Genomic DNA, 21,892 nt, shown 5'->3' on the forward strand with positions numbered 1-21,892 from the left:
CCTTAAACATAATCAGGTTTCCAATTACTACCTGTGTAAGCAGAGCTTCTTCTGTCATCGAGGGTGGATTATTTGTGCAGAGTTATTAGTTCTTTTCTAATATTTAGATGTCTTTACACTGAGAGTTGTTATATATTCAGTCATGATTAGAAAAACTCTAATACTGTCTGTTTTATTCTACTCTTTTCACTGGGCATTAACGGACTGCAGAAACTGAGAAGTTGTAAATAGTGGGGCCGATTAACATTTATTGCCCAGAGATAACTGTCAGCCATGTCCAACGCCATAGAACTGGAAGACACTTTTATTACCTATTAACACTTTACGATATGTTTGTACTTTGTGTGTATGCATGTGTTTGTGTTTGTATGCATGTGTGTACATGCGTGTGCATACTTGAACATGTACCATAGATGTGGAAGAAGATCAAATGACAACTTGCTGAAGTAGGTTATCTCGTTCTACCCTGTGGGTTCTTGGGATTGAACATAGGTCACCAGGCTTGACTTTATTTTCCTTTACCCAATGAGCCATCTTACCAGTCCTCACTACCTAATTTAGTTTCCCTTTCAATGTGTGTACACAGACACCCATACATACTGCACGGATCTTCTGAAAACCTGGGTCTCCTATCAGATGTTAGTGCTGTTTCTTCCCCCAGTTGACCCGTGTTCAGTTTGACATCTAATATAATAGCAAATGGCTCGGCCTTTCCATTAAACACAGGAACTTGTTCTTCAGTGTTCCTAAATGTAGTAGAGATTGGAAGCATTTCTGTTTTTGTCATTATAGGATGTGTAACTGTCCTCCAAGAACACCTGCTTCCTCAAGTCACTATGCTGTACTTCAACCAGAGCACTGCCTACCCAACAGTCTTCTTCCTCACTGGCATTGCTGGTCTTGAGACCTCTCAAGCCTGGATCTCCATCCCTTTCTGCTGCCTATATGCCATTGCCATCTCTGGGAACGGCATGATCCTCTTTGTCATCATCACCGAGTCAAGCCTTCACGAACCCATGTACTATTTCCTGTCCATGCTGTCCTTCACAGACCTGGGTCTGTGCTTTTCCACATTGGTAACTGTGTTGGGCATCTTCTGGTTCAATGTTCGAGAGATTAGCTTTGATGCCTGCATTGGCCAAATGTTCTTTATCCATGGCTTTACATTCATGGAGTCTTCAGTTCTCCTGGTGATGGCCTTTGACCGCTTTATTGCCATCTGTAACCCACTGAGGTATGCTATGATCTTAACCACCTCACGGATCATTGCGGCGGGTTTTGTAATTGTAATTAGGGGGACCACAGCTCTTGTTCCTTTGCTCCTGCTCCTCAAGCGTCTGTCTTTTTGTAGTAGTCATGTGCTCCATCATTCTTACTGCTTCTATACTGATGTGATGAAGCTTTCATGTTCAGACACCAAGGTTAACAGTGCCTTTGGCCTGACCCTTGTCATCTCTTATGCAGGCTTGGACTCTGTCTTGATCCTTCTCTCTTATGTTCTGATAATCCGCTCTGTGCTCTGCATTGCATCCAAGGAGGAGCAGAAAAAGGCGTTTGGGACCTGTGTCTCCCATCTCAGTGCTGTTGCCATCTTCTATATCCCTATGATCAGTGTGTCCTTGGTGCACAGGTTCGCGAGGCATGCTCCTCCATTTGTGCATGCTCTAATTGCCAATGTTTATCTCCTCATCCCTCCTGTAATGAATCCCATAATCTATAGTGTGAAGACAAAACAAATTCGCAAAGCCATGATTAAAGTGTTATTCATTAAGCCACCTTAGGGTTCCCTTTTTAAAGATTATGTTCCCTGAATTTCTGTGTTTGATTATTTCTTTGTGTGATTTAAGACTTGGGCTTGATAGAGTCTGTTAATAAATATATTTTTTTTTATTTTGATAGTCTTGCAATTTCCTCCATACAAAGTTTTACACTTTGGATTCTCAAATGACAGAAACACCATGTTTAGTTATTATCTTTTTATTATTGCTTTACTTGGTACAATATTGTTCAAGTGTGTTTATGTCCATTGACAAATTAAATTTAGTTCTCTAGATTATGTAGTAATTAATGGTTCATAAATACAGATCCTAATAAATATATGATTGAATAATTTAATAATGTACACAATATTTTTTAAATGATATTATTGCTGATCAAACATTCATAGTTGAAGAAAATGAAATAGTAGAGTCACTAAAGGAGCCATGAGAAACAAAAACTGCTCAAAATGAATATTTTCTAGTTCTTTAAAGAGGCTTTGTGATCTCTCTGTTGAATGAATTATTACTTCATTCTTTTAAGCCATGGTGATGTATTGTATACAGTTCTGAGTTTTTTGGAGCATTCAGAACTGCCGTCCAAAGTCAGCTGCTGCCCCTGCCCTATGTGCCCGCCCCCTTCATTGTCACCTCCCTTTGCCATCATCACACAACTCCTGTATTCCGTTCACTTGCTATCACACTGATTCTTTACAAGTGCTGCCATTTTTGACCCCCACATACCATCGCTGACCTTCCAAACTTCATAAATGTGGACTGGTATGTACTCATTGGAAAACTTGGTCTAGTCAATGGGAGAAGTTTCATGGGACCTAGGATTGCCCAAAATTCTAACAATTTTGGTGAATCATTAGCCAGGAAGGAGACAGCTGAAGGTAGCTCAGCATAGAACCTTGAATACTGGGTCACAGTTTACATGAGATATCCTCATCTTATGAGCAGAGAGGAGATTATTATGCGGTAATAAACCAGGGTCATCTGTGAACAATTCCAAATGTCACAGAGAGAGAGAGAGAGAGAGAGAGAGAGAGAGAGAGAGAGAGAGAGAGAGAGAGGGAGGGAGGGAGGGAGGAGAGAGATGTGTGGAGTGGGCAGATGGTGTTGGTAACTATGAATGTGGTCCATGAGTCATAGTTAACATTTCTGGTACAGGAAATGGGGATATATGTCAGTTGCTAGCATGCACAAAGCCTGGGTAATGTAAGGAGTACCCACCACAGTGAACTATTAGACTAAGTTGAGTTTTACTCATGCAGAAAAGGTAGCTTTTCATCAAATCTGTCTAAACACAGATTGTTCTGAGTTCTGTGTCCTAATCACAGGAGTTTCTTGAGGCAAGGTGAAGCTGCGGGGTGGGGGTGGGGGTCCTTGTTTTGGATTTGAAGAGGTACAGCATCTTGTTGTGAGAGTACCACACACATGAGACTGAAGGTAGGGCTGAGGATGCAGGATTCTCCTCCTCCAGTCACTAGTCAGCAGGAAACTGGAGACCTCAAATTTGTACCACAAAGATTTAATTTCTGCCCATATCGTGAATAATCTCTGGAGAGGACTCCAGCTCCTGGTGAAGACTGTCTGTGATGAGAAGTCATGCTCGGCTCTGTCAGATCCTGAGTTGAGAACCTTGTTTTGCTTCTTTATTCTTATTTTAAATTACAGATTACATTCCTTCACACTTGCTGTGAAGCTGCACCCTCATTAGAAGCTCACTGGGGAGACAGACAACAGTGCACCTTGCAAAGTAGCAACAGGGCTCTGATTAATTGTGAAGACCTGCACACAGAATAGTGGCTTTCGTTGTGCTGTTTTCATATGTGATCAACACTGTAGCTTGCTCGCATTCACTGCTTCCCTTTTTATTTCTGAGATAGCCTCTTTCTAATATTTTGTTATGTATTTAATCCCAGTATTTAGCATAATCCCAGCCTCGAAGGCAGAGGCAGGTGGATCTCTGTGTTGAGGCCAGTGCGGTCTTCATTTTGAGTTCGAGTGAAGGTTACACAGAGAAACAACGTTTGAAAAACAAAAAAAATATTTCATTCCAAAATAAAAACAAAAAACAAAAACCACATTGTGTATATTTTAAGAGAAAGCATGATATTTATCTTTCTGAACATGTCTTATTTTTATCATGATGATTCAAATTACAATAATTTCCTAGAAAATTACATAATTATGTTTTTTTTGTGACTGAAGACAGCTCCTATGTGAGGTTAGAGAGACGGCATAGCAGTTATAGGCAGACACTATTTTGTAGAGTATTCAGGTTTAGTGTTCAGCACTGATGTGTGGCTCACTGACCTTTTGTTTCAGCTGCTAGGGGATCTGTCACCACAGGCTTCAGGCTTCAGGGACCACCTGTCCTCATGTACTCATATCCCTCCTCTCTCTCTCTCTCTCTCTCTCTCTCTCTCTCTCTCTCTCTCTCTCACGCACGCACACACACACACATACACACACACGGCACCTGTAGGCACAGATGTGCATTTGTAAGCATGTGTGCACACCTTCCCTAAAAATTCATTAGCTATAAAAAAGTCATGTATATTTGCTGAAGTAGCAGTGGCGTGTCCTATATGTGTGGAGACTTGCAGAAAAAATCAGAAAAGTGGGTTAAAAAGACTGAGAAGCTTCTGTAAAGCAAAGGACACTGTCACTAAGACAAAAAGGCAACCCACTGACTGGGAGAAGATTTTCACCAACCCCGCAACTGACAAAGGTCTGATCTCCAAAATATATAAAGAAATCAAGAAACTAGACGGTAAAAGGCTAATCAACCCAATTATAAAATGGGGCACTGAACTGAACAGAGAATTCTCAACAGAAGAACTTCAAATGGCCAAAAGACACTTAAGGTCATGCTCAACTTCCTTAGCGATCAGGGAAATGCAAATCAAAACAACTTTAAGATACCATCTTACACCTGTCAGAATGGCTAAATTAAAAAACACCAATGATAGCCTTTGCTGGAGAGGTTGTGGAGAAAGGGGTACACTCATCCATTGCTGGTGGGAATGCAATCTTGTGCAACCACTGTGGAAGTCAGTGTTTCGGTTTCTCAGGAAATTCGGGATCAACCTACCCCTGGATCCAGCAATACCACTCTTGGGAATATACCCAAGAGAGGCCCTATCATACAACAAAAGTATATGCTCAACTATGTTCATGGCAGCATTGTTCGTAATAGCCAGAACCTGGAAACAACCTAGATGCCCTTCAACGGAAGAATGGATGAAGAAAGTATGGAATATATACATATTAGAGTATTACTCAGCAGTAAAAAACAAGGACTTCTTGAATTTTGCATACAAATGGATGGAAATAGAAAACACTATCCTGAGTGAGGTAAGCCAGACCCAAAAAGAGGAACATGGGATGTACTCACTCATATTTGGTTTCTAGCCATAAATAAAGGACATTGAGCTTACAATTCATGTTCCTAGAGAAGCTAAATAAGAAGGTGAATCCAAAGACAAACACATAGGCATCCTCATGAATATTAACCTTCATCAGGCGATGAAAGGAGACAGAGACAGAGACCCACATTGGAGCACCGGACTGAAATCTCAAGGTCCAAATCAGGAGCAGAAGGAGACGGAGCATGAGCAAGGAACTCAGGACCGCGAGGGGTGCACCCACACACTGAGACAATGGGGATGTTCTATCGGGAACTCACCAAGGCCAGCTGGCCTGGGTCTGAAAAAGCATGGGATAAATCCGGACTAGCTGAACATAGCGGACAATGAGTACTACTGAGAACTCAAGAACAATACCAGTGGGTTTTTGATCCTAGTGCACGTTCTGGCTTTGTGGGAGCCTAGGCAGTTTGGATGCTCAACTTACTAGACCTGGATGGAGGTGGGGGTTCCTTGGGCTTCCCACAGGTCAGGGAACCCTGATTGCTCTTCGAGCAGATGAGGAGGGGGACTTGATCGGGGGAGGGGGAGGGAAATGGGAGGCGGTTGCGGGGAGGAGGCAGAAATCCTTAATAAATAAATAAATTTAAAAAAAAACCAAAAAAAAAAAAAAAGAACTTAAAGGGGGAAGAGATTCCTGGGTAAACGTAGCCTAGTCATACTTAGATTAATATTCCTGTCCTTTTCTCAGTTTTTTGACAGAAAGGAAAGTGGATAAGAAGAGACACATAGGGAATGATGTAGGAGGAGAATTACATAATCTTAAACTTTAATTTGTTACCTAGCTGCAAATGAATCCTATCAACAGAACTCTGCTGAGATTTCCACTGACCTTGGCTAGCCTGATCGTCACAGAATCCCATGGATCAGGGGTAATACTGTCCTGTTACAGATGAGGAAACTGAGGCACAGTGCAGTGCAGCCATTTGTCGCAGGGAGAGAACACAGGTGGTTTACGCATTTCTGAGTCTGGCTTAATTCACTTAATATATTATTTTTGTATACAGTGTCATCCTTATGTAATTCTTCATTTCCTGACTTTGGCCCCTTAAAGGAGTAGTCTCAGTTGACCCCTCAGTTTTCTTCCTCCATTTTGATAAGCTATTTCAACAGCTATTATCTTTCAGAAAAGTTTACTAGTGAAGTGATCCACTTTGGACCGAGTGCATCACAAATCAGTCTATACTATCATTGCAGGATACTCAACTGAAAATACTGATTTGAATTCAGTATGTCAACTCTCCAGAACACCTCATCTTCTTCCATCATTTTCCTGCTCACTGGTGTGCCTGGGCTGGAAGCCTACCACACCTGGATCTCCATCCCCTTCTGCTTTCTCTACACATCTGCCCTCTCAGGGAACAGCCTGATTCCCTTTGCCATTATCACTCAGCCCAGCCTCCACGAGCCCATGTATTATTTCCTCTCCATGCTGTCCACCGCTGACCTCGGACTGTCTGTATCCACTCTGGCCACCATGCTGGGGATATTCTGGTTCAATGCCAGGGAGATCAGCTTCAAAGCCTGCTTGTCACAGATGTTCTTCATCCAACTCTTCACTGTCATGGAGTCCTCAGTGCTGCTGGCCATGGCTTTTGATCGCTATGTGGCCATCTCCAATCCTCTTAGATATGCCTCTGTCTTAACTGATCTTAAAGTAGTAGCGATTGGGGTAGCAATTGTTGTGCGCGGAACACTGATCCAGACTCCCCTGGCAGTGCTCCTGAAGAGACTGTCCTACTGCAGCAGCCATGTGCTCCGCCACTCCTACTGCTTCCACCCCGATGTCATGAAGCTCTCATGCACAGACACCAGGGTCAACAGTGCACCTGGGCTCACTGCCCTGATCTCCACTGCTGGAGTGGACTCTATCTTCATCCTCCTTTCCTATGTCTTGATCATTAGAACTGTTACAAGCATTGCTTCCCCAGAGGAGAGGAAGAAAGCCTTCAGCACGTGTATCTCCCATATTGGAGCTGTGGCTGTGTTCTATATTCCACTGTTCAGTCTGTCCTTTGTCCACAGATTTGCTAAACGAGCCCCACCCTGTGTCCATACTCTGGTTGCCAATGCCTGCTTGCTGACCCCTTCTGTCCTGAACCCCATCATCTACAGTGTGAAGACCAAGCCAATACGCAAGGCTGTGCTGAAAGTTCTTCGTTCCAGCATGGCAAAAAGCTAGACGGTCATTTCATATGTTTTCTGTTCTTTGTCACCCTGTGGACGAGGAAGGTGACCTTTAAGGAGGCTACAATGTTGAAATCCATGCTTGTTTTGAGAATACCAAAGTGACAGATTTAGTTGCAATAAAGAACATATGAGCCAAGAGAGACTAATGTAAACTGTAGATTTCGCGATATGTCAATGTTTTCTAAAATGTCCTGATACTAGTAGCATTTTCTCATTTATAATGAAAGACTTGAAAACGCTAATAACTATTTCTCACTAAATAGTTCCAATGTGAGCTGGGCGGTGGTGGCACACGCCTTTAATCCCAGCACTTGGGAGGCAGAGGCAGGGGAATCTCTGTGAGTTCGAGGCCAGCCTTGTCTAGAAGAGGTAGTTCCAGGACAGGAACCAAAAAAGCTATAGAGAAACACTGTCTCGGAAATCCAAAAAAAAAAAAAAAAAAAAGTTCCAATGTGGATTTTTCACTTCTTTTTCTTAATGAAAAAGGGACGGTGGACTAACCCTTTCTTTTTTATTTGAAATGTTTGGTACATGGAAGTAGGTGTTGTAGAAGTTTCACAAATCAAGACAATTTTTTTATATAATTTATACCTTCATGAGAACTTGAGTGTTTAGTATACATACACAGTGATGCTCATATTCATATAAAGGTGAACAGATAAAAAAGAAACACTAGAAAGGCTGATGATGTGAAGGCTGTGTTGAATTTCACTGGAGAGAGTATAAAAAACTTAGTGGAGATATTTAAAGATGAGTCATAAAACTGTAAATCTTCAATTGGAATATGGCTGAAAGATCAAAGTGGAGTGGACAGTAAAGTTCACCCCCAGGAAAGGTACAAAAATCTAATGGACTAGTTAGACTAATTTTCTTATGCTTTTGAGACTATGTTGCGTGCTATAAAATTATAAGAAAGTTTAAGCAGATTATAGGAGTTACTAACTTATTCAGTTTTTATATAGGAAATAAATCCATAATATATGTTTATTTTTTAAAATTTCTTTTTAGTTGAGTACTTGGAAAATTAATTAAAGATGTCTGCAGTTGAGACTTACTGGGAAAGAGAAAGGTAGTTTTCCTCAATGAAGTGCCAGTGTGTATCATCTACACTCTGCTTCTTCATAGGTCCCTGAACCCCAGTGGGACGGTTCTGATGAAGACATCCCATTTGGACCAGACTGACTGTTCCAAAGTCTCCTACTCTCTGTGTTATTCCCATTTTCTCCATTAGGAATTTTTCCTAACATTGGCTGAGTGAGACACTGATCTATGAGTGTAGCAAAATGTCATCGAGTTGTCTTATTGCTGTGTTTCTTTAGCACAATGGCTTGAAACCATCCTGATGTTGTGACCCTCACATACAGTTTCCCATGCTGTGGTGACCCCCAACCAACCATAAAATTGTTTTATTGCTGCTTCTTAACTGCAATTTTGCTACTATTATGAATCATAATGTGAATGTATGTTATGCTGGATATTGCATTTACAACCCCTGAGAAAGGGTCATTCTACCCAAAAGGAGTTAAGACCCACATGATGAGAACCACTGTTTTAGTAGAACAGTAGTATTTGATTTTTCTCTAGGTCCATGGCCTATTTAGTCTCAGGTTCCTGGGCATTCCTGTATTTTGAAAAATAAATTTAGTTTAAAAGTAAGTTTAGGTTCAAAAAAGACGTTTAGAGACAATGAGCGTTCCTACTAAACACCCATTTCTCTGAGCAGTAGTGTGTTTGTATCAGTGAAGGACACTTTACACATCAAGATACCAAGGTGAACTCATTAGTGCTTATCACTCAGAATTCTCTTTGTGTGTGTGTATATGTGTTTAACCTAATACCCCTTTTTATATCAGAATTATATCCAAGCATTGGCAGTACATTTAATTGCTACATTGTGTTTAGATTCTCCTGGCTAAGACTTTCCCATGCTCTCATGTTTTGTTACTGAATGTACAGCTTTTTGTTGTTCATTTTTGTTTTTAAAATTATTTCTTTTATTTATTGATATCATAAAATAATTACACAATTCACCATTCTCTTACCTCCCTTCAAACCCTTTGATATACCTTTTAAATTCATGCCACCATTTTTTGTTAATTCCTGTTATATACATTTATATTCATAAATACATGAATGTAACCTCAGTCTGTGTAGTGTTATTTCTATGTATGTTTTTTTAGGTCTGATCATTAATACTGGTTTTTAAAACAAGGTCTTCTATAGTTTAGCCTATCCTCAGGTTTTCTATACCTGAGAATAAAGATGGCCTTGAACGCTAATCCTTTTGCTTCTACCTCCCAAGTACTGGGACCCCAGGAATATACCATCATTTTCTTTTTCTTTTTTTTTCTCCTTTTAAATTGATTTTTATTGAGCTCTACATTTTTCTCTGCTTCCCTCCTTGCCGCTCCACTCCACATCAATCCTCTCCCAAGGTCCCCATGCTCCCAATTTATTCAGGAGATCTTATCATTTTCTTTTTTAAATTGATTTTTATTGAGCTCTACATTTTTCTCTGATCCCCTTCCTGTCTCTCCTTTCCCTCTTTAAACCATCCCCCCAAGGTTCCCATGCTCCCAATTTACTCAGGAAATCTTGTCCTTTTATACTTCCCATGTAGATTAGATCTATGTAAGTCTCTCCTAGTGTCTTCATTGTTGTCTAAGTTCTCTGGAATTGTGATTTGTGGGCTGGTTTTCTTTGCTTTATGTTTAAAAACCACTTATGAGTGAGTACATGTGATAATTGTCTTTTTAGTCAGGGTTACCTCACTCAAAATAATGTTTTCTAGCTCCATCCATTTTCCTGCAAAGTTCAAGATGTCTTTATTTTTTTCTGTTGTACCACATTTTCCTATTCATTCTTTGGTTGAGGGGCATTTAGGTTGTTTCCAGGTTCTGGCTATGACAAACAATGCTGCTATGAACATAGTTGAGCACATGTCCTTGTGGCACGATTGAGCATCCTTTGGATATATACCCCAAAGAGGTATTATTGGGTCTTGAAGAAGGTTGTTTCCTAATTTTCTGAGAAATTGCCACATTGACATCCAAAGGGGCTGTCCCAGCTTGCACTCCCACAAGAAATGCAGGAGTGTTCTCTTTTCCCCACAACCTCTCCAGCATAAGTTGTCATGAGTGTTTTTGGTCTTGGTTATTCTTACAGGTGTAAGATGGACTCTCAGAGTTGTTTTGATTTGCATTTCTCTGATGACTAAGGATATTGAACGTTTTCTTAAGTGTCTTTCAGCCATTTTAGATTCCTCTGTTGAGAGTTCTCTGTTTATGTCTATACTCCATATTTTATTGGATTATGTGTTCTTTAATGTAAAAACACTTATGAAAACATACGTGACCATTTACAAATGATAAACTATAAGCAATCAGAAGTGTTTTGTTCTTTATTTTTATTTATTTTTCCATTCAAAAATTTACACTTCCTCCCCTCCACCCATTTTCTTGAGTTCTTTGTATATTTTGGCGATCAGAACTCTGTCTGATGTGGGGTTAGTGAAGATCTTTTACCATTCTGTAGGCTGTTGTTTTGTTTTGTTGACTGTGTCCTTTGCTTTACAGAAGCTTTTCAGTTTCAGGAGGTCCCATTTAGTAATTGTTTCTCTGAGCGTCTGTACTGCTGGGGTTATAGCTAGGAAGTGGTCTCCTGTACCATTGTGTTAAAGTGTACTTCCCACTTTCTTTTCTATGATGTTCAGTGTGGCTGGCTTTATGTTGAGGTCTTTGATCCATTTGCACTTGAGTTTTGTGCATGGTGATAGATATGGGTCTATTTTTATTTTTCTACATGTTGATATCCAGTTATGCCAGCACCATTTGTTAAATATGCTTTCTTTTTTCCATTTGATATTTTTTGCTTCTTTGTAAAAAATCAGGTGTTTGAAGGTGTGGATTAATATCCAGGTCTTCTATTCAGTTCCATTGGTCCTCCTGTCTGTTCTTATGCCAATACCAGGCTGTTTTTAGTACAGAAGCTCTGTAGTAGAGTTTGAAGTCAGGGATTGTGATGCCTCCAGAAGTTTTTTAATGTACAGGATTGTTTTGGCTATCCTGGGCTTTTTGCTTTTTTCATATGAAGTTGAATATCGTTCTTTCTAGGTCTTTTAAGAATTTTGCTGGGATTTTGATAGGCATTGCATTGAATATGTAGATTGCTTTCTGTAAGATTGCCATTTTTACTGTGTTAATCTGTCTACCAAGAGCATGGGAGGGAGATCTTTCCACTTTCTGGTATCTTCTTCAATTCTTTCTTTAAAGATTTAAAGTTCTTGTCATACAAGTCTTCCATTTGTTTGGTTAGAATTACTCTGAGATATTTTATGCTATTTGTGGCTATTGTGAAGAGTGTTGTTTCTCTGATTTCTTTCCTAGCCCTTTTATCATTTGTGTACAGGAGGGCTACTGATTTTTTTTTAGTTATTTTCGTATGATAACTTATGAGTTGTAGAAGTTCCTTGGTGGAATTTTTGGGGTTGCTTATGTAAACTATCATATCATCAGCAAACAGTGAGAGTTTGACTTCTTTTCTGATTTGTATCTCCTTTTGGCGTCTTTTTGCTCTAGCTAGGACCTCAAGAACTATATTGAATAGATATGGAGAGAGTGGACAACCTTGTCTTGTTCCTGATTTTAGTGGAATCGCTGGGAGTTTCTCACCATTTAGTTTGATGTTGGCTGTTGGCTTGCTGTATATTCCTTTATTATGCTTAGGTATGTTCCTTGTATCCCTGCTCTCTCCAAGACCTTTATCATTAAGGGTTGATGAATTTTGTCAAAAGCTTTTTTGGCATCTAATGAGTTGATCATGTGGTTTTTATTTCTCAGTTTGTTTATATGTTGAGTTATCTTGACAGGATTTTTGTATGTTGAACCATCCCTGCATCCAAGGGAGTAAGCAGGAACCAGAGATCTCTGCAAGGCCAGGTGTGAGTCTGGGACCTCAGAGGGGTTAGGCCTGAGCCAGGACCTTGTGGGTTTGGGCGTTAGTCTGGAACATCAAAGGGAATAGGCTGAACCTGAAACCTCTCCGCATCTGAGCATGAGTCTGGGACCTCTGAGGGAGTAAGCCTGAGTCAGGTCCTCTGCGGTTCTGGGCTCATCATTTTCTTTTGTACAATATCTGTCTTTGGAATTTGAACATGTTTTCCTGTTTGACCATCATACTGAAATCTAATCTACTGCTCTTTCATTCTCAGATTGCAATGAGGATTACCAAATGAACTGTACTCATGTGACCCTTTCTTGTTATTATACATAAACCATCCTGTGCATTACCTCTTGTCTGTCACATGCACGGACAATGCTCATATTTAAGTATTTTTTAATAAATGGAAATATAAACGATTTCACTGAAAATGTACATATATTAAAACAAGCATTGTTTTTGTAGATAAAAATTAAGTCAATAAATTTAAGATAAGAACTGACATCAAGAAGTTTCTTCTATGCTGAGGGTTTTATTTTTTTTAAACAAGAGGAAGATTCATTTGTTAGTCAGTTACGTAACAACAAACCTTTGAGATGGAAAATCAAGTAACCTGTGTAGATAATTCTGTCCCAGTGATTTTTTCCCCCCACCAATTTCAGTGAGGTGCTTTCTTCTTACTGAGGTCATTTTCCAAGCCATCTTTCTACAGACACAATTTCCCTCAAACAGAATCATGTTCTCAACCAGTATCTGTTATAAACAATACCTTTCCTTTCATCACTTGGTCTGTTTACAGAGACTTAGTTTCTTTTCACTATTTATATTTTTTTCTATTCAACTCTTCTCGAGCATTTGTTCAACCACAAACACTTTATATTATCTTATTCTCCCCTTTTTATTTGCACAATAACTTTTAAGTCATATCTACATTAAAGATCTTTGTTCTCAGAAGTTAAGAAATGGTGAAAAGCAAGGCAAATTACCTGACTGCTGGCTTATTGCTGCCCAGAAATATTCTGTCATACCAATTGTCAGAGAGCTGGATGATATTCACCATGGCCCATTTAATCTTCTCTTTAAATGTATGCGTACACAGAGGTCTAGATATAGCACACTGGGAATCTTCTGAAAAAGCACGTCTTTTCACAGAGATTACTTTTGCTTCTTTCCCTAGTTTATCTGCCATCACACATCAGAAAAATGATGAGAAGGCCATGCATTTCTGTTGAAGGACAGGGCAGCATCTAGTTCATTACTGATCCTAAATTGTGAGCTATGTAACAGACTGGAAGCATCTCTGTTCTCTCGTGTTATAGGATGTGCACCTTTCCCCTAAAGTCATCTGACTCCTTCTATCACTAAAGCCATCCTTCAACCAGAGCACTGTCTGCCCACCCTGCATTCTTCTACCTCACAGGCATCCTGATCTCTAGATCCACCCCTTTCTGCTGTCTATATACCATCATCATCTCTGGGGATGGCATGATCTTCTTTGTCATTATCACAAATCAAGCCTCCATAAACCCATTATTTCCTGCCCATGCTGTTTTTCACAGACCTGGGTCTGTGTCATGTTAGCCATTACGCCCACTGTCATCTGGTTTGAGGTTTGAGAAATTATCTTTTAATAACTATTAAATTTTTTGAAAATTTATATACTATACAGTGTCCTTTGATCATATCCATCTAGTACCACCTCCTTCCAATATCCCTTAGTGTCCCAATTCCTCCTGGCTTTGAAAGAATGTGAGAGTTGGCTGAAGAGGAGGATTGTACATGGCTTGTATAATATTAAACAAGTCAAACTTACGTTATGAATGGGATAAGAGCCCCCAAGGAAGAGAAGTCACCTTTGAGGCCTGCATTGTTCAAATGTTCTTATTAATATCTTCATATTCATGGGATCTTCAGTTATCTTAGTGATAGTCTTTGACCACTTCATGACATCTGCAACTCACTGAGGGATGCTATGATCTTTTTTCCTTTTTTATTGTTTTTATTGAGCTATATATTTTTCTCCACTCCCCTCCTTTCCTCTCCCCTCCCCTTCTACCATCTCCCATGGCTCCATGATGCCAATTTACTCAGGAGATCTTGTCTTTTTCTGCTTCCCATGTAGATTAGATCCATGTATGTCTCTCTTAAGGTCCTCTTTATTGTCTAGATTCTCCGTGGTTGTGAATTGTAGGCTGGTTTTTCTTTGTTTTATGTCTAAAAGCCACTCATGAGTGAGTACATATGATATTTGTTTTTCTCGGTCTGGGTTACCTCAATCAATATCATGTTTTCTAGATCCAACCATTTGCCTGCAATTTTCAAGCTATCATTTTTTTCCACTGTGTAGTACTCCATTGTGTAAATGTATCATATTTTCGTATCCATTCTTCTGGTGAGGGTATGCCATGATCTTAGCCAGTTCATGAATTGCCACGGTGAGCTTTACACATGTCATCACGAGGGCCAAGGCTCTTGTTCCTTTACTCCCGACCTTCATGCATCCATCTTCTTCTTGGAGTCACATGCATCATCGTTCTTATGTTTTGGTCATCCATTCTGTGCTCTGCACTGCTTTCAGGGAGAGATGGGAGAAGGTACTTGGTGCTTTCATCTCCCATCTCAGGGCTGCTGCCATCCTCTACATCTGCATCACCTCTTTGTCTCTGGTGCAGAGATTTGGGAAGCACGATGCTCCCATTCTGTACATTTTCATTGTTGGTGTTTGTGTCTTCTCCATTCTTTATATAATGAAATTTATCATTTACACCACAACAGACATGAAAAATCAGTCTGTGCCAAATTTCCCTCCACAAGCTATTTTAGGAAAGTTTTAGAAACATCCATCTTTAGATGCTCCCTGGTTCAAATTTAATTATTCACTAGTGTAAGTGGTATATTATAGATTGTTACACTTTGCTGATATGTGTTTTTCTCTCTTTTTATGTTTAGTAATTTATGTCTTTATAGCTTTATATTAATTTCATTATATAAATTATTTAAAAAATTTTAGTTCTTTGATAATCTTATGCAATGTGTTTTGCTCACATTCATATCCCTACACTAACTCCTTCCAGGAAAGATAAAGCCCTTGGTACAATTATGAGATTAAGAATAAATGGATAGACAGGTCATAGGTCCTCAGGGAGGACCCAGTACTATTATTCTGCTAAAGGGACACAGTAATAAATTAACTCTTAATGACTCGTTGTTATGTTCAAGATTAGTGATGCATCTCCCAAGCTTCACCAGAGACTCTTCTGTTTACAGTAGCTGATGATTACCTCGGAGACCCCAAGTGGCCTACGTGCAGAGAATGAAAGGCCATAGAATCAGCCCTAGACAGAAACATCCTGTTCAGTTTTTCCTTCTGATGGATCTGTGCCTGGTATAATATAGACCTTTGACCCTCCAGCACAGAAAAGTTAAATCACTATTTGCAGTCATGGAAATCTTACTTACTCTAGGATATAATGTAATAACCCTCTCTGATGTTTAATGCAGTTACATCCATGGGAAAAGCTAAAGTTCTATCAATTCATTTTCTGATGGAATTGTATATTATTACAAACATAAATTTTTATAGTTGAATAAATCAGTTATCTGGCGAGCAAAAGAATGCAATTCTAATGGTTAAAGGTCACTGAGGTCAGTATTTGTATGAATTTATGTCTATAGGGCAAATCTATCCAGATGGATCAAAGCATAACAGGGAATTGTTGAAACTGACCCATAACACATAATATGTAAAATTGTTATAAGATGTTATAATAAAATACATTGTGTATATATATATATATATATATATATATATATATATATATATATACACTGAATTATGGCATTGAATCCTTCAGGTACATACATGGATAATAAGTAGTAAAAGTACGTTGTCTGTCTGTTGTTATACCTGTGTTTGATAATCTTCTTGCCCTCTGGGTTTTTAACCTTATGGGCAGAAAATGTTTTGTTTTCTGTATTAGCAAACCTGTTTTGTTTTTGTATAATCAGTGCTCTGTGATACCAGGACTCTTACCAACAATGAAAATTGACTAATTTTGAATATAAATGGCATATCAGACAGTGTATAGGTATGGTGAGAACCACAGAGCCATAGACAAAGAAATGGGCCACTAACTGCAGAGTACTCTAAGGTAGGGGAGTCCTAAGAGATAAAACTGAGAAAGTTCAGGGAAGCAGCCCCCAGCGTCTGTGTTGTGCATGTGCAACTGTGCTTGTGTTAAGTGTTGAGGAATTAATTCTAGGGAATATCAACCAAGCAGATGAATTGCACCTAAACTTTTCATGAGTAGATGTGAGCTTACAAGAGTGAAAACAGGGTAAGTGTGCTCTTGCCAGAGAGAACATGAGAAGTGATAAAAGTCATAGACAATTATGAGAAAAATCACACAAAACGGTTCTTAGCTTGAGTCTGGGCACAGAAGGGAAAAACAGTGGATGAGAGCATAAGAATCAGAGTTTCTTGGAAAGGACAAAGTGTTAGATTTTGTGTCACAAAGCTACAAGAGCCAGGCATTTCCAAATATTTTATGAATAAGCAAACAAGCTGTTCTCCATCTCTTCTAATTCAACTCCAACAGGATTCCTTTCCTTCTTTAGCATTTTGCTGGACATCATTGATTCCTTTTCACAAGTTCCACCCAACTCAATAACGAAAGCTTTGCACACTTTAGTGCAGGTGTTTCCGGAATACGCGTCTCCACTAGGACCCTTTCCCATCTGCCATTCTAGCCCACAGTGCTTAGATGGGAGAGGGATCAGTCATAAACCCCGAACTCTTTCAGTTTCCTGTTGTACAGTTTATAACGAGCAAAGAAAAAGAGTCTGAAGAACAATCTGCTTTTGTTTATTTTTCCTCACCCTTGGTAACAAGCAGGATATTCACCCCACTGAGAACCCCAGAAAAGCCTTCAACTCCATGACTAGTGAATTTCTGGCAGCCTGACAGTCCAGCTCCCAAGCCACTACCCAGGGTAACTCAGAGAATGCTTTTCCAGAGTGAGGACTGAAAGATTTCTTTAATAACTCCACACACAAACTGAAGGCCATTTTTTATCCTGCAGCTCTAATTTCCTTGCTCTAATGTCTCTAATTCTTTTTAGTTCCGATTCTTTTTCTTTCCTCACCTTTCTTTCCTCACCTCCTTTAAATACACATTTAACAGGACCTCCCTTAAACACAATTTACAGGAGATTTGAGGCGATAAGGAAAATGTTACAAAGCTACCTCTGAAGGTCACAGCACATTCTTTGAGTAAATAATAAGGGGCAGAGTCATTTGTTATAGCAACACAAGGTTTAAAGGTTCCGGTGTAAGACTGTGACTAGAGGCCAGTGGCATAGTGCCCAGGGAGGGAAGCTGCAGAACCATCTCTACAGAGAGTCAGGCCTTTATCATCCAGACTTTAGCAAGAGGAGAACTGCCCTAGTCTCTGAAGCTGCTTTGTATTAAGAACCTTGGCAGACATCCGTGACTTTGTCCTTTTGCATTGCTCTAAGGTAAAATTGAGCTCTTTGTACGTAGTTTGTCTTAGACAGGGGAGAGATTGTTGTTTTTTTGTATTAGTTTGAGTATAAAGAACAAAGGAGAACTTTAAGTGCCTTATAGTCCTCATGGGACAGTAGATCTAGTTATGAAGCATATCATAGACTATGTGTTTTTAATACATTTCTTATTAAATAGCATTTTTTCATTTATTTTACATACCAACCAGTTTCCCCTCCCTCTTCTCCTCTTGTCCCCTCCCCTTTTCCATCTACTCCCTCCCCATCTATTCCTCCTCCATCTCCATTCAGAAAAGTACAGGCCTCCCACAGCCTTGCACAAAGCATGGTACATTGGGTTAAGTCAGGGCAGAGTTTCTTTCCTTACATTGAGGTGGGGACAGGAAATCCAGCATGGGGAACAGGTTACCAATAGCCATCTAAGTGCCAGGGAGAGGTGCTACTCTCACTGTTAGAAGCCTTACTAAGAGACCAAGTTACATGATTGTCACACACATGCAGAGGGCCTAGGTCAGTACCATTCAGGATCCCTAACTGTTGGTTCAGTATCCTGTGACCTCAAGCCAGTTGTCTCTGTGTGTTCCCCCATCATGAGTCCCTCATCCCTTTCTTTTGCAAGACTCTTGGAGCTCAGTGCAATGTTTGTCTGTGGATCTCTGCCCCTGCTTCTGAAAGTTACTGGATAAAATATCTCTGATAACAATTTGGGAAATCACCAATCTATTAATAGTAGATGGCCAGTTCAGGCACCCTCTCCACCTCTGCTAGGATTCTTAGTTGGGGTCATCCTTGTGGATTCCTAGCATATTTTCTATATATCAAAATTATAGATCTTAATGAGAAATCATCTCCCTGATACATGTGACCATAAGATTGCGATGTGATCACGAGATTGCATATACACACCACATGAGATTATATACTAGAGTGCTGGAATTGGGAGACAGCATAGCTGCTTTTGTAAATGTGAAAATACAGACAGGAGCAATGGTTTCAGGACTCAGTGGTCATAAAGGCCAAGCCTGTATGGGATTCCTCTCCATCAGAGAATCATTCCTCTGGTGTGTTGACATCCAAATGCTTTTGTCAACTACTGCGTACTCTGGCACTAAATATTTGCATAAATTCCAGATTTTTTCTCTCTTGTACTTCAAAGTTTGACTATATAGTCTATGATACTTCTTCTTTCAATTGCTTCAATGATGATTATTCTGATAGATTATCCCTCTGCACCATCCATCAGAAAATGCCGTCGTCCTCTGCTTTATTAATTATGGTGTTATAGAAAGCTTGACTTTCCATATCCTCTCTTGCAGTCCATATCCTCCTCTTGAGATGATCTAGTTATGACCATGGCTTTGAACAACACACATCGATCTGACTCATAAATCTGCTCTCTGATGATAGCATCTCCTAACTCTGTATTCCAAAAGTTAACAGAATCATGAGGGCAACAGTGAAATGTGAGAGAGTAGGACAGTCTGTGTTTTAGAGGAACTCAAGCCACAGTTGGAGAACAAATAAAAGCTCTCTGCTTCCTGTGATAATAAAAAGTGAATAAAATACCCGTTTCTGAGCGATATCACCGCATTCCTCAGACACTACAACAGAACTCATTTCCTTCCCCATCCCAGACCTGGCTCTTCCCAGTTTCTTTCACTTATCTGCAAGTGGTATTAGGGTATATTAATCCTCTTATTAAATTTACCACCACTCACCCTTGTCTTGTATCTCTGTCTTGTTCTATTAAAATATTCATTGGTTGTTTTTTTTTCCATTATTGACTCTAGTTTTCCAACGCCTGGGATGATAGACAACCATACTTGAGGTTATATTTTAACGCATGTTTTTGTTACATTAAAAATCCACCTGCCTCACATTAGAGAATAACAGGCCACTGAATGTTCCTGACATTATTCTGTAACTTTACTTTTTTTCTCTCACCAAGAGAAGATTTTACCATGTAACCCATAGCTAGCCTCTAATTCAAGATGCTATTGCCTTGGCCTCCTAAGCAATGAGATTACAAGTATTCATCCTCATTTCAGTGCCCCATCCTGCTCAGATCTGTCAGACTCACCTTCTCCAATCACACAGCGTGAACTTTCCTATTTAGACAAAGTTCTTTTTCACTGCAGCATTGAGAGCTGTAGCCTGTCTACCTCTAGCTGCTGATTTAGACCGTGTGGCACCATCAGTATTCTCCAGGCTGTTGCTAATGGTTTATAATGTGTGGTGGGCCAGGGCTGGATCTGTGCTCAGAAACACTACTTTGGAAGCCTTGTACTGTAATGCAATTATTCATGCTGATATGTCATATGTATTAATTAGATCAACAAGTATTATTGTGCTCTAGCCAGCACAATTGTATTCTTATTGTATCAACATGTAGTAGGTATGAATGGATTCACTTTAAAGATACTTTTATATATAATAATAATAATAATAAAAAAAATTATGAGTTTATGAAACATTTTCAGTGTCACATACACTTGGTGAGTAGCATAGGCAGAATTCTGAACCCAGTTATTTTAATTCCAATATTCATACTCTCAAAAAAAGCTTATTTCACTGAAACCTAAAAGCTATGTAAACTTCCTTCAATACGGTTCACTCATCTCTAGGGCTGGCTGAGTAAACTACCTAATGCAGCTCTGGCATGCAAAAACTGCTCACGACAGGTATTTCACTTTCATTTTAAGTTACATTTGATTTATTCATTTACATTTTTGAGACAGGCTTTCATGTATCACAGGCTGACTCTGAGATTAGTATGCAGGTCACCTTGAGCTTCCAATCCTCTTATCTCCACCTCCCAAGTGCTGGTATTACAGACATGTATCCCTATGATCAGCTACACACTTTTACTTTTTCATGAGTCATTGGACTTAGAAGTGAGTTTAACTGATCATGACAAATGCCTCAGAACACTAATTAAGGCTTTTGACTAAAGCCAGGTCATCCAGGCCCCTAGAAGGCAGAACAAAGCGCTCATTCTCTGCAGGCTTCCTGGGAGCTCGCAATTCAAAATGATTCTGTCCTCTACAGTCCTCTCTCACATGATCTTATCTTTTCTGAACACCACAGTGTAACTGTTCCCCACTGCTAAGACAGTGCAGCTCACCCAGAGGCAGGAGCGTCACTGAACAAAGTTTTACTTACAGAGCCCATCCAACAGCGATGATTCCCTCTCAGGGTAACTCAGAAGGTGGAGGGAGCCTCAGATTCCAGGGCAGGGCTGAGCTTCTGTTGAGTGTCACCCAGCTCCTTTGAAGATGAGCACAGAATGCAGGAACCAGTTCCCTGTGGCAGAGCCTCAGGGTGTGGACGTTCCCAGAGGACTTCACTAGCCTGACACAAGCTTTTTATATCTCTTCCAGAATGTGATTATGGCTGCATGCTTTACGGGCTGATGTGAAGTTTTGTTTTTAAGATATTTCATTGGAGTTGTTTTTTAAAACAGTTTATTGAGTTAAAGTACACATGATATAAAATTGACCCATTTATAGTGTATTATTCAATTGTTCTTAGAACAATCACGGAATTATGCCGTAAACATCATCACAATCCAACATAGGAAAATTTCAGCACCTCAAAAATGCTATAACCATTAGCAGGCCAGTTGACCTTGATTAAAAAAATGAATTATATACTTAAAAACATCTGTTATAAGTATAAGTTATAGTTCCTTCTATAATGTCTTAACCCCTTAGGATCTGACCGTATTAACAGCAGCACTGTTTTATTAGCTTCCTGGGAATGCACTGGTATAGTTTAGAAGAGAGACAGGCCAACTGACATTCATATGCTTGTCAATGATAAAGTTATGTTAGAAGCATAAGGCAGGTGCTTGTAAACACAGTGCTAGAATGTTTCACTCCATAATTTAGCAATACAGGAAATAAATACTGTTTTTGTTTAGTTTTCTATATTTTATCTGCTTCTTAATTTGATATGCAAACTGACAAGTTGGGGAATAGCTAGTATAATTTTGATGTATCCTTACTGTGTTCAAGTTATGAGAATATTACATCACGGAATCAGGGCA

General features: G+C 39.5%; 2 protein-coding genes across 2 annotated transcripts; both read left to right on the forward strand.

Annotated features, from left to right (window-relative positions):
• Positions 1–836: 836 nt before the first annotated feature.
• Positions 837–1,781, forward strand: LOC142851261 (olfactory receptor OR51C1-like). The gene has a single exon (XM_075975146.1). The coding sequence runs from the start codon at positions 837–839 to the stop codon at positions 1,779–1,781; it is 945 nt and encodes a 314-aa protein (XP_075831261.1).
• Positions 1,782–6,425: 4,644 nt separating this feature from the next.
• LOC142850769 (olfactory receptor OR51C1-like) lies at positions 6,426–7,376 on the forward strand. The gene has a single exon (XM_075974679.1). It carries the CDS (start codon positions 6,426–6,428, stop codon positions 7,374–7,376), a length of 951 nt encoding a protein of 316 aa, XP_075830794.1.
• The last annotated feature ends 14,516 nt before the right edge of the window (positions 7,377–21,892 follow it).

Source organism: Microtus pennsylvanicus, chromosome 5 (assembly GCF_037038515.1).
Source record: "Microtus pennsylvanicus isolate mMicPen1 chromosome 5, mMicPen1.hap1, whole genome shotgun sequence".
Classification (NCBI taxonomy): domain Eukaryota; kingdom Metazoa; phylum Chordata; class Mammalia; order Rodentia; family Cricetidae; genus Microtus; species Microtus pennsylvanicus.